The sequence below is a fragment of the Solanum tuberosum genome, unplaced genomic scaffold (assembly GCF_000226075.1).
Source record: "Solanum tuberosum cultivar DM 1-3 516 R44 unplaced genomic scaffold, SolTub_3.0 scf00045, whole genome shotgun sequence".
Lineage (NCBI taxonomy): Eukaryota > Viridiplantae > Streptophyta > Magnoliopsida > Solanales > Solanaceae > Solanum > Solanum tuberosum.
The window spans coordinates 1,538,035-1,550,611 of record NW_006238972.1 but is presented as its reverse complement, the minus strand read 5'-3'; the positions used below and the strand labels follow the sequence as shown (position 1 = coordinate 1,550,611).

At 36.0% G+C, this 12,577-nt stretch overlaps 1 protein-coding gene across 1 annotated transcript; it reads left to right on the top strand.

The window, feature by feature from the left end:
• The first annotated feature begins 8,394 nt into the window (after nucleotides 1-8,394).
• Nucleotides 8,395-10,946, top strand: LOC107059908 (AT-hook motif nuclear-localized protein 10-like). The gene is made up of 6 exons (XM_015307004.1): nucleotides 8,395-8,596; nucleotides 8,688-8,810; nucleotides 9,344-9,411; nucleotides 9,533-9,670; nucleotides 10,426-10,587; nucleotides 10,878-10,946. The coding sequence occupies exons 1-6, from the start codon at nucleotides 8,395-8,397 to the stop codon at nucleotides 10,944-10,946; spliced, it is 762 nt and encodes a 253-aa protein (XP_015162490.1).
• The last annotated feature ends 1,631 nt before the right edge of the window (nucleotides 10,947-12,577 follow it).

Genomic DNA, 12,577 nt, shown 5'->3' with positions numbered 1-12,577 from the left:
CAAGGAGGTAATAATGGTAGGGCTCAGTCTACAACTCCAGCAGTACCAACAGGTTGCCCGACTCAGTAGGGTAACTCATATGTGGGGGATGGAGCTAAAATAGGTTGTATGCTCTTCAGGCTCGCCAGGATCAGGAAGATTCTCCTGATGTGGTCACTATTACGTTGCGAGTCTTTCATTTAGATGTTTATTCTTTGTTAGATCCAGGGGCTACTCTTTCCTTCGTAACTCCCTATATAGCAGTAAACTTTGGTGTTAGTCCAAAAAATCTTTCAGAACCCTTCTCAGTCTCTAGTCTAGTTGGTAACCCAGTTATAGCTAGACTAGTATACAAAAAGTGCACTGTCACAGTTTCTCAGAAAGTCACCTCAGCAGATCTTGTAGAGTTAGAAATGGTAGACTTTGATGTCATTCTAGGCATAGATTGGTTGTATTCCTGTTATGCCTCAGTCTAATGTAGAACTAGGATCGTTCATTTTCAGTTTCTAGACGAACCAATCTTAGAATGGAAGGGTAGTAGCTCAATGCCTATGGGTCGATTCATTTCATACCTTAAGGCCAAAAAGGTTATTTCTAAATGTTGTCTCTATCATCTAGCTTGGTTCAATGATTCTAGCTCTGAAACCCTAACTCTTGAGTCAGTTCCTGTAGTTAATGAGTTTCCAGAATTGTTTCCAAAAGATCTTACCAGAGTTCCTCCGAAAAGGGAAATCGACTTCGAAATTGATCTCCTTCCAAATACCCAGCCTATTTCTATTCCTCCTTACAGAATGGCTCCAGCTGAGCTTAAAGAATTGAAAGAGCAGTTAAAAGACCTTTTAGATAAGGGCTTCATCAGACCCAATATTTCCCCATGGGGTGCACTAGTGTTGTTCATGGGAAAAAAAGATGGTTCTCTCAGGATGTGCATTGATTATAGACAGTTGAACAAAGTCACAATCAACAATAAGTACCATATCCCTAGATTGATGACTTGTTAGACTAACTTCAGGATGCTGGTCATTTTTCGAAGATAGGCCTCAAATCCGATTATCATCAGCTCAGATGTTAGAGATAGTGACATTTTGAAAACAGCCTTTAGAACTTGGTATGGTCATTATGCATTTGTAGTTATGTCATTCGGACTAACCAATGCTCTTGCAGCTTTTATGGATTTGATGAACATTGTGTTCAAGCAGTATTTGGACTTGTTCGTTATCGTCTTTATTAATGATATCCTCATTTACTATAGAAATGAGGAAGAACATGCGACTCATTTGAGGGTTGTCCTGCAAACTCTCAAAGATCGCCAGTTATTCGCTAAGTTTAGCAAATGTGATTTTTGTTGCAATTTATTGCTTTCCTTAGGCATATTGTGTCTAGTGAAGAAATCCGAATGGATTCTCAGAAAATAGAAGCAGTGAAACAATGGCCCGGACCTACCTCTCCCACAGATATCAGAAGTTTCTTGGGTTTGGCAGGTTATTACAAAAGGTTCGTGGAAGGACTTTCATCCATAACTGCTCCATTGACTAAGTTGACTCAGAAAAAGGTTAAGTTTTAGTGGTCAGATGAGTGTGAGAAGATCTTCGCAGAACTGAAAACTAGGTTGACTACAACTCCTGTTTTGATTCTACTAGAGGGTTTAACGGTTATGTGATCTACTGTGATGCATCTAAAGTCAGCCTAGGATATGTGTTGATGCCGCAAGGTAAGGTTATAGCTTATGCTTCTAGACAGCTTAAGGTGCATGAGACAAACTATCCGACTCATGACCTCGAGTTTGCAGTCGTAGTATATTCCCTTAAGATTTGGAGACATTACTTGTATGGTGTTCACGTAGATGTGTTCACAGACCATTACAGCCTTCAGTATGTGTTCACCCAGAAAGAGTTTAATCTTAGCCAGATGCGATGGCTTGAGTTCCTCAAAGACTATGATATGAATGTACTTTACCATCCTAGTAAGGCTAATATAGTACCAGATGCTCTTTATAGACTATCTATTAGTAGTGCAGCACATGTTGAGGACGAAAGGAAATAACTAGCAAAAGATGTTGACCGGCTTGCTCGTCTGGGAGTTCGCCTTATGAGCATATTAGATTGTGGTATAATAGTTCAGAATGGGTCACAATCTTCATTGGTAGTTGAGGTTAAGGAAAAGAAAGATAGTGATCCTATATTGTTTCAACTAAAAGGTGCAGTCCATCAACAGAGGGTTCAGATTTTCTTCCAAGGGGAAGATGGTGTGCTGCACTATCAGGGCGTTTATATGTTCCTAAGGTGGGTGAGTTGAGACAACATATTCTTGCAAAAGCCCATAATTCCAGGTATTATATTCATTAAGGTGCCAATAAGATGTACCGTGATTAGCGGGAAGTCTTTTGGTAGAATGGCATGAAGAGGGATATAGGAGATTTTGTGGCCAAGTGCCCTAATTCTCAACAAGTGAAGATAGAACATCAGAAACCAGGGGGTATGAATCAAGAGATCAACATTCCCACTTGGAAATTGGAAGCGATCAATATGGACTTCATTACAGGTTTACCTCGTACTCGCAGACAACATGACTCCATTTGGGTTATAGTTGACAGAGTTACTAAGTCTGAGCACGTTTTGGTTGTCAAGACTACAGATTCAGAAGAGGACTACGCCAACCTTTACATTAATGAGATAGTCAGGTTACATGGGGTTCCTTAGTCTATCATCTCAAATAGAGGTCCTCAGTTTACCTCTCATTTCTGGAAGTCTTTTTAGAAAGGTCTTGGAACTCAGGTTAATCTTAGCACATCATTTCATCCACAGATGGATGATCTGGCAGAGCGTACCATTCAAACCTTAAAGGACATATTGAGAGCTTGTGTGATCGACTTCAAGTGTAGTTGAGATGATCACCTTCCTCTGATAGAGTTCGCCTACAATAATAGCGACCATTCCAGCATTCAGATGGCTCATTATAAGGCATTATATATAGGCATAGATGTAGATCTCCATTTAGTTAGTTTGAAGTAGGTGAAGCAACCTTGATAGGGCCTGATTAGGTTTATGATCCTATGGGAAAATTTCAGCTCATTAGAGATAGACTTAAGACAGCCCACAGTCGCCAGAAGTCTTATGCAGATGTAAGGAGAAGGGACTTGGAGTTCCAAATTTATGAGTGGGTTTTCCTGAAAGTGTCACCTATGAAGGGGATGATGAGATTTGGAAAGAAAGGGAAGCTCAGTCCTAGATATGTAGGCCCTTGCAAGATCTTGAAAATAGTTGGTAAAGTCGCTTATGAGTTAGAGTTGCTAGCAGAACTAGCAGCAGTGCATCCAGTCTTTCATATCTCACTATTGAAGAAGTGTGTGGGTGACCTAACACCTGTATATTACCTATTTCATTGTTGAAGAAGTGTGTGGGTGATCCATCATCAATATTACCTATGGAAAGTGTAGCTGTGAAAGATAGTCTCATTTATAAGGATGTGCCAATTGAGATTCTTGATCGTCAGGTTCGAAGGTTGAGAAACAAAGAAGTCACTTCAGTGAAGGTTTTGTGGAGGAGTCAGCCCGTAGAGGGAGCTACTTGGGAAGTAGAAGCAACCATGAAGACCAAGTATCCTCATCTCTTCCATTCCAGCTTGAGGTAATAGTTCCTCTCCAGCCTTTAAGTTACTCATGCGTAGATTCAGTATTAGTATCATGTTCCTTCAGCTATACTTGCATTTTCAGCGTATTTGCATGTTCTTGGAACATAGTTCAGTCAAATTTTCAATTTCCAATGCTTAGTGGTAGGGTTTGCTACTCTTTTCGTCCATATTCATCTAGTTTAGTCTTCATTCAAAAAAGAAGGTTCCCAAGGGGGAGATAATGTAACACCCCGTATCCTAGGCAGACCAAAATGCAGATCCCAAAAATTGCATGTGCCACTAACGAGCATCACCTACGGATCATATATTGACCTACGGACCGATGTGGGATCCATGGATGGCCACCTGCAGCCCCTCCCCAGAAATCCCAAAAAAATTGGCTAAGGGTAGACCCACGCCAAGACCAACGACATGTAGGTCAGACCACGACCCGTGGTCCATTGTCGTAGGTCAGACCCCCAGTCTTCAACTCCCAGTAGCGAACGATGGCCAACCAAAATAGACTGTCAGTCCATCCACGGTCCGTCCGTATGGTCCGTTGGTAACCCCCGACATCTTTTATGTCCAGGTTCGTTTGGTCTTTTCCGAATGCATTAGACGCCTAAACTATGTCGTTTAACCCCTAAAATACGTATGTTTGGTCAGTTTTAGCCTAGAAACTAAATTAGAACCTAACATAATCAATCATTCACAAAAAATTCATCGATCTTAGAGCAAAACATAAGGAAAAGTCGAGCATCCCTAGTCCAAGAACACAACATGGTTTCATCAGTTCCATCCCTGAAATCGAAATATTTCTTCGTGAATTTCGTCACTAGGTATGTGGAATTTCACTAGTGGGTTCCTTTCACCTATTTGGTTCCTAGATTTCAGTCAGAATCTTAATTTCTTAAATATTGCATAGACCTAGGGTTTCTAGAACTTCAGATAATTATTGTTATTTAGCTGTTAGAATACTCCAAATCAGATTATCATGATTTCGTAATAATGTTTCGTAGTTTCTTGCATGAAACTCAGAACCCTAGTTATGTAGTTCTTTTAGTTCATGAATTACATTATCTAGGATTGATAAACAAATATACATGCCTCAGATTTCGAATGTTTCATTATCAAAAATAAATGTTGCATTTTCAGAATTGCATGTCAGATTATTGAGCTATCCAGTTACTTCAGTTATGTTATAATTTTCACATATTCAGTTGGGAGTAGGCTTTATATCGAGTTGGAGTAGGGTCAGTTACCCTGAAGTCTAAGAACTACGTGCCCCCGTAGGTTTAGAGGTCCCCTCTGTGGGCATCAGTATAGTGATCACGCCAATCATGCCTCTTTACCTCTGACAGGGTATATTGGGTCCTCTTGATGGGGTGACTACATAGGACTCTGTGTTTAGTTCACGTGGTTTTATTTTGGTTATTAGTAGCTCCCACAGTCAGATTCTATTGCATTGACCAGGTTACCAGTCACATTTCAGTATTCATATTCAGCATGTTATAAACTTGGTCATTGCATTCAGTTAGTTCATGTTTAGTATTTTCAGTATAAAATATCATGTTCATCTTATATCATTGCTCAGTATGCTTTGTTGAATTATGTATGTTGTTCAGCTTTATTCTATTATGCGTGCTCAATACCTTTTAAATACTGACGCGTACTCTGCGCTACCTCTTCACCTAATGTAGATTCAGGTCATTAGCATTTAGATAACGTATAGATCAGTTCTTGATCTCCAGTTCAGCAACATCAGTGGTGAGTCCTCATTCTTTGAGGACGATTGACATGATTATCTTTCTACTTTCAATCTTCAGTTTCAGTTTTCGCTAGATTTAGTTGGGGCATGTCCCAGCATCTCTAGTCCGTTAGAGGATTTATTTCAGACATAGATAGATTCAGTTTTTGTTTGAGTTTGATCTTTCAATATTCATTAAACTCAGTTATATATATTCAGACTTGGAATGGTTATTCCCATCATTTCAGTTTGCATCATGTTTCAAGCTTCCGTACAATATTTCTTTTCAATAAATCTTTAAGTATGGTAATGATATGCTAGCAGGGTTAGCTTGGGGTCATTCGTTATCCTAGGTCTCGTGTTTAAGCCCTGGGGTATCTTCAGGGCATAACAAAAGTGAATGTGATAGAGGGAGGTATGTGTCACTTCATGACTTAACTAACCCAGAAAACACTTAGACTAAAGAATTGCTAGCCATGATTCTTGATTATGTGGAAGGGTCTCATATGATCTTGGTAGAGATGAGAAGTGATGTCTCGGTGTGTTCAACTACAGTGATTTCCCATTCATCATCCATTAAATTACTTAAAGAGAATATGGGTCAGCTTGTCACGCATATTTTTCAAGTCCAAAGGAAGAATTGGTAGACCATGTGAAAGAAGGCTCACTGAATGTTACTCAAGTGTTATCCATATATAGTAACTCGAAGTGGAAAGATGTTGCAAAATGAATCAGTGATTGACAAAATTGGTAACTAAAAGGTTGTAGCCGATTATGAAGAATCTAAAGAGAGGGATGGACCAAAAGTAAATGATGTTCCAAGTGATCCGAAGTCAAATAATAATGATGGTGACGTGATAGGTCCAACCATTCAACCTCCAATCAAGATAATTCCTCCCTTTCCTCAATGGTACAGGAAGAAAGATGATAATGTCAAGTTTCAAAAGATTTTGGGGATAGTGAATGATTTGAAGGTAAATATCTCTTTGGTCGATGCACTGATCGAAATTCCCAATTATGCAAAGCACATGAAGGAGTTACTAATGAAGAAGAAGTTGACAAATTATGAAATTATTAAAATACCGCAAACTATTAGTGATGTCATGATAAAAAATGCAGTCCTAAAAAGAGATGATCTAGGAGAATTCACTATGCCAAGCACCATTGGTGCATACACATTTTCTAAAGCTTTATGCAATCTTGGTGCAAGCATAAAACTGATGTCGCTGAAGGTATTTTGGGATTGAAGAACCGAAACCAAAATATATGATACTATTGAGGGCTGATCGTTTCAATTAAAAGACAAGTTAGTGTGATATAGATTGTCCTAGCTAACATCGTCGAATGAGACGTTGAGTAAATTTTTAGGCAAAATTATGGGAAACTATAAATAGCCTAGAGGAGAGAGAAAGATGTGTGCGAAAATTGAGAGAAACAGTCTGAACATTTTAGAGAGAGAAACATTTTTAATTGAATGAGAACACTTTTAGTTTTGAGTTCTTTTATATTTGTGAGCTTGGATATAGTAATTTGAGGTTGAATTTGATGTGAGTTTTCTATTATGTGCTCAATTTATGCTACCCATGGCTAATTTCATGCAAGGTATAATATATTTACACTTTACAATGTGTGGCTAAAGCCCCAAACTATTGGGGTGTGATTATGGGATTGGGTGCTGATGCAATTTTGTGAGTTTGTTGAATTGCTCTGCTTTATGGCTATTAATCATATATTTGACTTATTGCCAAGTGATTAATTCATAAATTAAGGTGGCCAACTAAGTTTTAGTTTCTATCTTGCATTGGTGCTTGAAAGAAACCAATATAAGTGGGTAAGATGTTCAATAGCTGCAATTTAGTGTACTTAATTGCAGATCTTAGGTTTTGGGTTGTTTAGGATAACATATAGATGAGATCGAAAGGATATTCTATGCAATGATGCTTTGAGATAGAAAGAATATTAACTTCCATTATGATGACCTATCTTATTTATGATTAATTAGTTGTAACGAGTAATTCTACAATATCCCAGGTGAAATCAACATTCGATCCCCACACCACCAGATTCAATTAGTTTTGTGAATCATCAATTATTTCAATATTGTCAATTGGGTATGTAAATTAGTGTTGTTAAAACTGGCGAGTTTCTCCACTCATGTGCTATTTCAACTTCATAGAAATTAATTGCTAGTTAACTCTCTAATTAAATTCTTGACCGCACACCATTTCCTGTGGGATTCCACCCTCACTCTTAGTTGAGTATTTTTATTGATGACGATCGCTTTTCCTTTTAATTGGTTTTAAAGAGGACATTTGAGCATTATCATGAACCCTTTTACGACCACTTCCTATGGACCGTATAACTTTCTACAAATCATCCTGGTGGTACATAGAAAACATCAGAGATCCAAATATCCAAAAACACTTAAGACCATTTCTACAACTCCCTTCTACGGACCATAGAACCTTATACAATCCGTAAGAAGGACGCATAGACTTGAACCTGCAGTCAACTATGCAACTATTCTTTTTCCAAGGTGTTACAGATTAACACCTCATTTGTTGATAGATTTTCAACGTCTATTTTAAGATAAATAATCCATGTGAAAAAAATATTTGATTACCTCATTCTGATTGGTTCACGTGAGTCATCAAGGTTATCAAAAATATTAAATGATACAATTACTTGTGTTTGACCAATACATACCATTTTGAACACTTCACAACATTTATTTTGTTACTATTTTGACCAAAGATTTTAATTGGTCATTATTTGACCAGATATTAACACCTCATTTGAAAAAAAAAATTCAAAATTTTATTGAAAATGTATTGGTCAAACTCTAACTTAAATATAAAATCATTGATATAACCCTAAAAATTTTAAACATTCTTTCTTTTTCCCTAAACAAAGTTTTCTCTAGAACAAACTGTGAAAACACATTCTTATAGATAATTCTTTTTTGTCCTATGGATTTCCAAGAATCACCACCGATACACCAACCAAAACAAGAACAACCCCCACCCCATACCCACCAACAAGAGCAAACCAACTCCTACATGTTTCCTGCAAAAATCATTTTCCATCAACCCCAACAACAGAAGAAGAGAGGCCCACCAAAGAAGTCTTTTGCTCATGGATTGCGGCTCTCTCCCACTAAATTTTCTGAATCTCGTGGAGCTTCTACTTCAGAAAATCTCTCTAAGAAGTCTCGTGGGAGGCCCCAGGGATTTGGAGAGAAGAACCGACCAAAAAATTTAGGTATATATGTTTTCATTATTTCTTTAAATATGTATGCTTTTAAAATAGGAAGGATTGAACTTATATACACTTTCTTTAATTCCTTTAGTAGTGAATCATGAAGATTCTAGTGCTGGTGGTGATTTTACTGGTATTTCTTCTTCCAAAATTCAAGGTAAGAAGCCCTTTGGGAGGCCGTTGTGCTCTGGAAACAAGCAGAAGGAAGAAGCTCTAGGTATATATGTCTTCATAATTCTTCGAAAGCAAGTAGTTTGAATCTTGGGAACTGAAAAGTGTCAAGTAATTGGATTTGTTTATCAATGTTTACCAATATAATACATGTATCACAATAATAGTGGATTTTTTTATGGTTGCGGATGCAGTTGAAGCTAGATGGACGCGACACTTAATCTCTGTGCATAGTGGGCAGGTAAAATCTATTTTGCTTAATGATTTTTGATCTATAGTATGACATACAAAAGTTTAATCAACTTGTGTATTGTACAATTATTGCATATTTTATGATGTGTTGTGTTGTTCTACAAGATACCTGAGTTTCAAATTTCTTATGAGAGAAAGGAAGAAAGTCATTTACCTTTTTTTGTTGGATTCATTTTTATGAAATGGACATTATCTCATTTTTATTTTACCCATAATTAAATTTCTTGTTTAAGGCTTTCTTGAATTGAAGTCCCATTCTAATGATATTTTATTTGTTAACTTTACAAAATGATGTATATTTGCTACCTTGTCCACTTGACATTGTAGGTAAGCTAATAACCTTCTCAAAACAAGGACCACAACGATGGGTAGTTTGTATATCTGCAACTGGAGTCGTATGTAGTGTAACGCCAAAATTAGACTTGTTGTTTAAGGTTGACTTTAATCGATGTCCCACTCTTGTGAACTTTTTGGTTAACTTGACAAAATGATAAAAACTTGTTACTTTGGCCACAGGACGTTGTAGGTAAGCTAATAACCTTCTTACAACAAGGACCACGACCATGGGCACTTTCTATTATATCTGCAACTGGAGTCATATGTAGTGTGAAGCTACGGGAGTCTGTAATTGGTGGTGGAACTGTGACTTATGAGGTATGTATGAGTTTCAACTTAAAGACACTTACCCTTTATGTTGCCTTTATTATGAGGCATGTGTGGTAGTTTATGATTAGTTTGTCTATAAATATGGTATACTTTATTTTATTTGAGTTTGTTGGCTGTGTTATTTGATAATTAATTTTTTTTTCGTGTTTTATTATATATACACACACTTGCATAAAAATGTCTTTTGACATTTGAGAAACAATTCGTTAGAGTATATCCTCTTAGATGTACTCCTTCTAGCTCATTCTATTACCTTTTAAAGAATCATTATGTTAGAAGTGCTTTTTAATAGGTATGATGAATGTACTTGAAGTGGATGAAACACAATAAACCCATCAATAGATGGTGTAAGCCTATCATCTGCTATAATGACAAAGACTATTTCTCCTTTATGTATCCTAATTATTAATCTTGAGATATCAATTAGTAGTAGTTGGATATCACCTTGTGATTTTGTTGTTGACATAGAAAAATTGAGAGTAGCTAGAATATTGCTTTAGCTAGTTTTGATTACTAAATAATCTGGAACGAGTTGTCATACTATTTTTCCAGTTGATTTGGCTTGCCTTTTTGGATTTATCATATATATTATGCACAAGTAATTGGATGTACATTTATTGCAAAAGTCGTGAAGCTTCTTATGTATTGAATTTGATAAAGGTGATCATTGCGTGTACATTGAATGTCTTCTAGCATACCTATTGAAATTGGTCATCGAGCTTCTTGTTATTCTTTACATGCAGGGTCAATATGATATCATCTCATTATCAGGCTCATTGTTGCTGCCAGACAATAATGATAGCTTTGGAATAACGGGTGGTCTAAGTGTGTTACTGTCTAGGCCCGATGGAAGTAATATTTGTGGCATTGTAGCAGAAATGCTCAAGGCTTCCTCTCGGGTAGAGGTGCTCTTCTTACTACCTCTGTCCTTGCATTCATTTGTTTCTCCATTTCCTTTTGGATAGACTAGTAGTGCATGGCTCGAAACATAGTGGCTAGTAAGTTCACCTCTCTATAATTCATTTAAATAGTTGTCTTTTATTTGTGATAGGGTTCACACGTTGAACGGTAACATGTGTTCAATATGCACATCGCATGATGCTTTCTATTCACTACTCCAATGCCTTGTGTCATCCTTGTACTGATGTTTGAGTGCATATTATGTACTTGCTAACGATTTTCATTTATCTACCAGCTGGTTGTGGGTAGCTATATTCCGGAAAAGGAAAAGCCTATGCCTGAGGAACCATCTTCAACTTGTTGATTCCCCGGGATTAAGTAGGCAGTGGATCGCAAATTCGAACAGACACAATTTAGGCATTGGTTCAAGTTTTTGACTTATGCTTGCTTATAATTTTAGTCTTAGTTTATGTTATGGTGACCTGTGATTGAGTATTTTATTGTTCATAAATTGAAAAATGTATGCCAATTATATATGCAAACTTTCTTTTTGATTAGGTCTTAATGCAATTACTCCTTATTGCCTTCATATTTCAATATGTCCAAAAGTTTCTTGGTAATATTAGAACATACAGAAGTGTGTTAACTTTTATGTTTTCTTAATAGACCACAACACACCATTAATATTTCCTCATATACTTCTTAGAAGTTTTATTAAATGATTTATTGACCATGGTAAATCATGCAATTTGAGCCTTCATTTTCATAATTTATCCAACCTTCATTGATCATTATGACACTCCCTTGACTTCAGTAGTTATTCTATTATAACCTATTTGGCCTTATAATTCCTATCGTGTAGCCCGGATGTAAAACCTTAACTTCACTCCATTTGTTAAGGATTAACTTATATATTGATAACATAAATATAGTGTAACTCATATACATGACAGATAATGTGAGAACAAAGAAACAACTAGAAGCTTTAGGTATATTTTTCATCTTTACTGTTTTAATTATGTATCTATATATCTTCAAATTTGGGAAGGGTTTAATTGATATACATATATTAATATCATAAATAATTTAACTTATATGCACCGATTATATACATAATTTTGATTCTATTACTGTGGTTAGTGTTTTACTCTTTAGGTTCCTAATCCCATTTCTTATAAATATTTATTTGTAGTTAACCTGACATTTAAACAAATTTTGAAATTATTGAAGCTAGATTATAGGAATGCCCATGTCTTTATAAATGTTGTAATTGTGTATCTAGCATCTACTTTGAAAGGATTTAACTTATAGATACCAATAAAATAGATAATATAAATAATTTTGTTTTATTGATGTATTTTGTTGCAGCAAGTAATCAATCTTAATTTTCACATTACTAATCTCTTCTTTAGTAATGAGTACATGTAGTTAACTTGGCATTTTTGCTATCAATACATAGTGATTGAATTCATTTGAAAAATATATAAGGTAAATTTTATGTGTGTTGACCTAGGGTGTGGTATCTAATAATCTTTGCAAAAATTTGCATGTGATTTGAATATTTGTAAGTAGATTAAAGAAATTATCATTGTAATTTTCCTTAAGGTCCCGCAATTGAAGCAAAAACAACAGGGAAGGGACCAAATATCTTCTGGCCCGTTGAGTTTCTCTCTTATCTTTTATGTCAAATTAAAAAAATAACCATAACTTTCATTAATTACAATGTTTTCATTTGGTTCTATCGTATGTTAGTTTTTCTCCCGAGTAGAGAAAAAATGATGGAAAAAGAAGACCATTATAATTTGGTCATGCACTACATCGATCAACAAATTTACAGGTTCATAGATGTTAAACTTTGGTCAATAAAGATGTTAAAGTGGACAAGTTAGATCTAAAATCTCATAATATAAGGCCATCTTGAAAGATCTACAAATTCTTGAAATTGAGGTAGAATTAACTAACGATATAACATCATTGAAGAAAAAAGGTTCATAT

Excerpts from the sequence above, each read along its gene's own strand:
- LOC107059908 (XM_015307004.1), top strand. The coding sequence starts at position 8,395 with ATGTTTCCTGCAAAAATCATTTTCCATCAACCCCAACAACAGAAGAAG. Across the intron at positions 8,597-8,687 it reads GAACCGACCAAAAAATTTAG|TGAATCATGAAGATTCTAGT; the intron begins GTATATATGTTT and ends TTCCTTTAGTAG. Across the intron at positions 9,671-10,425 it reads GTGGAACTGTGACTTATGAG|GGTCAATATGATATCATCTC; the intron begins GTATGTATGAGT and ends CTTTACATGCAG.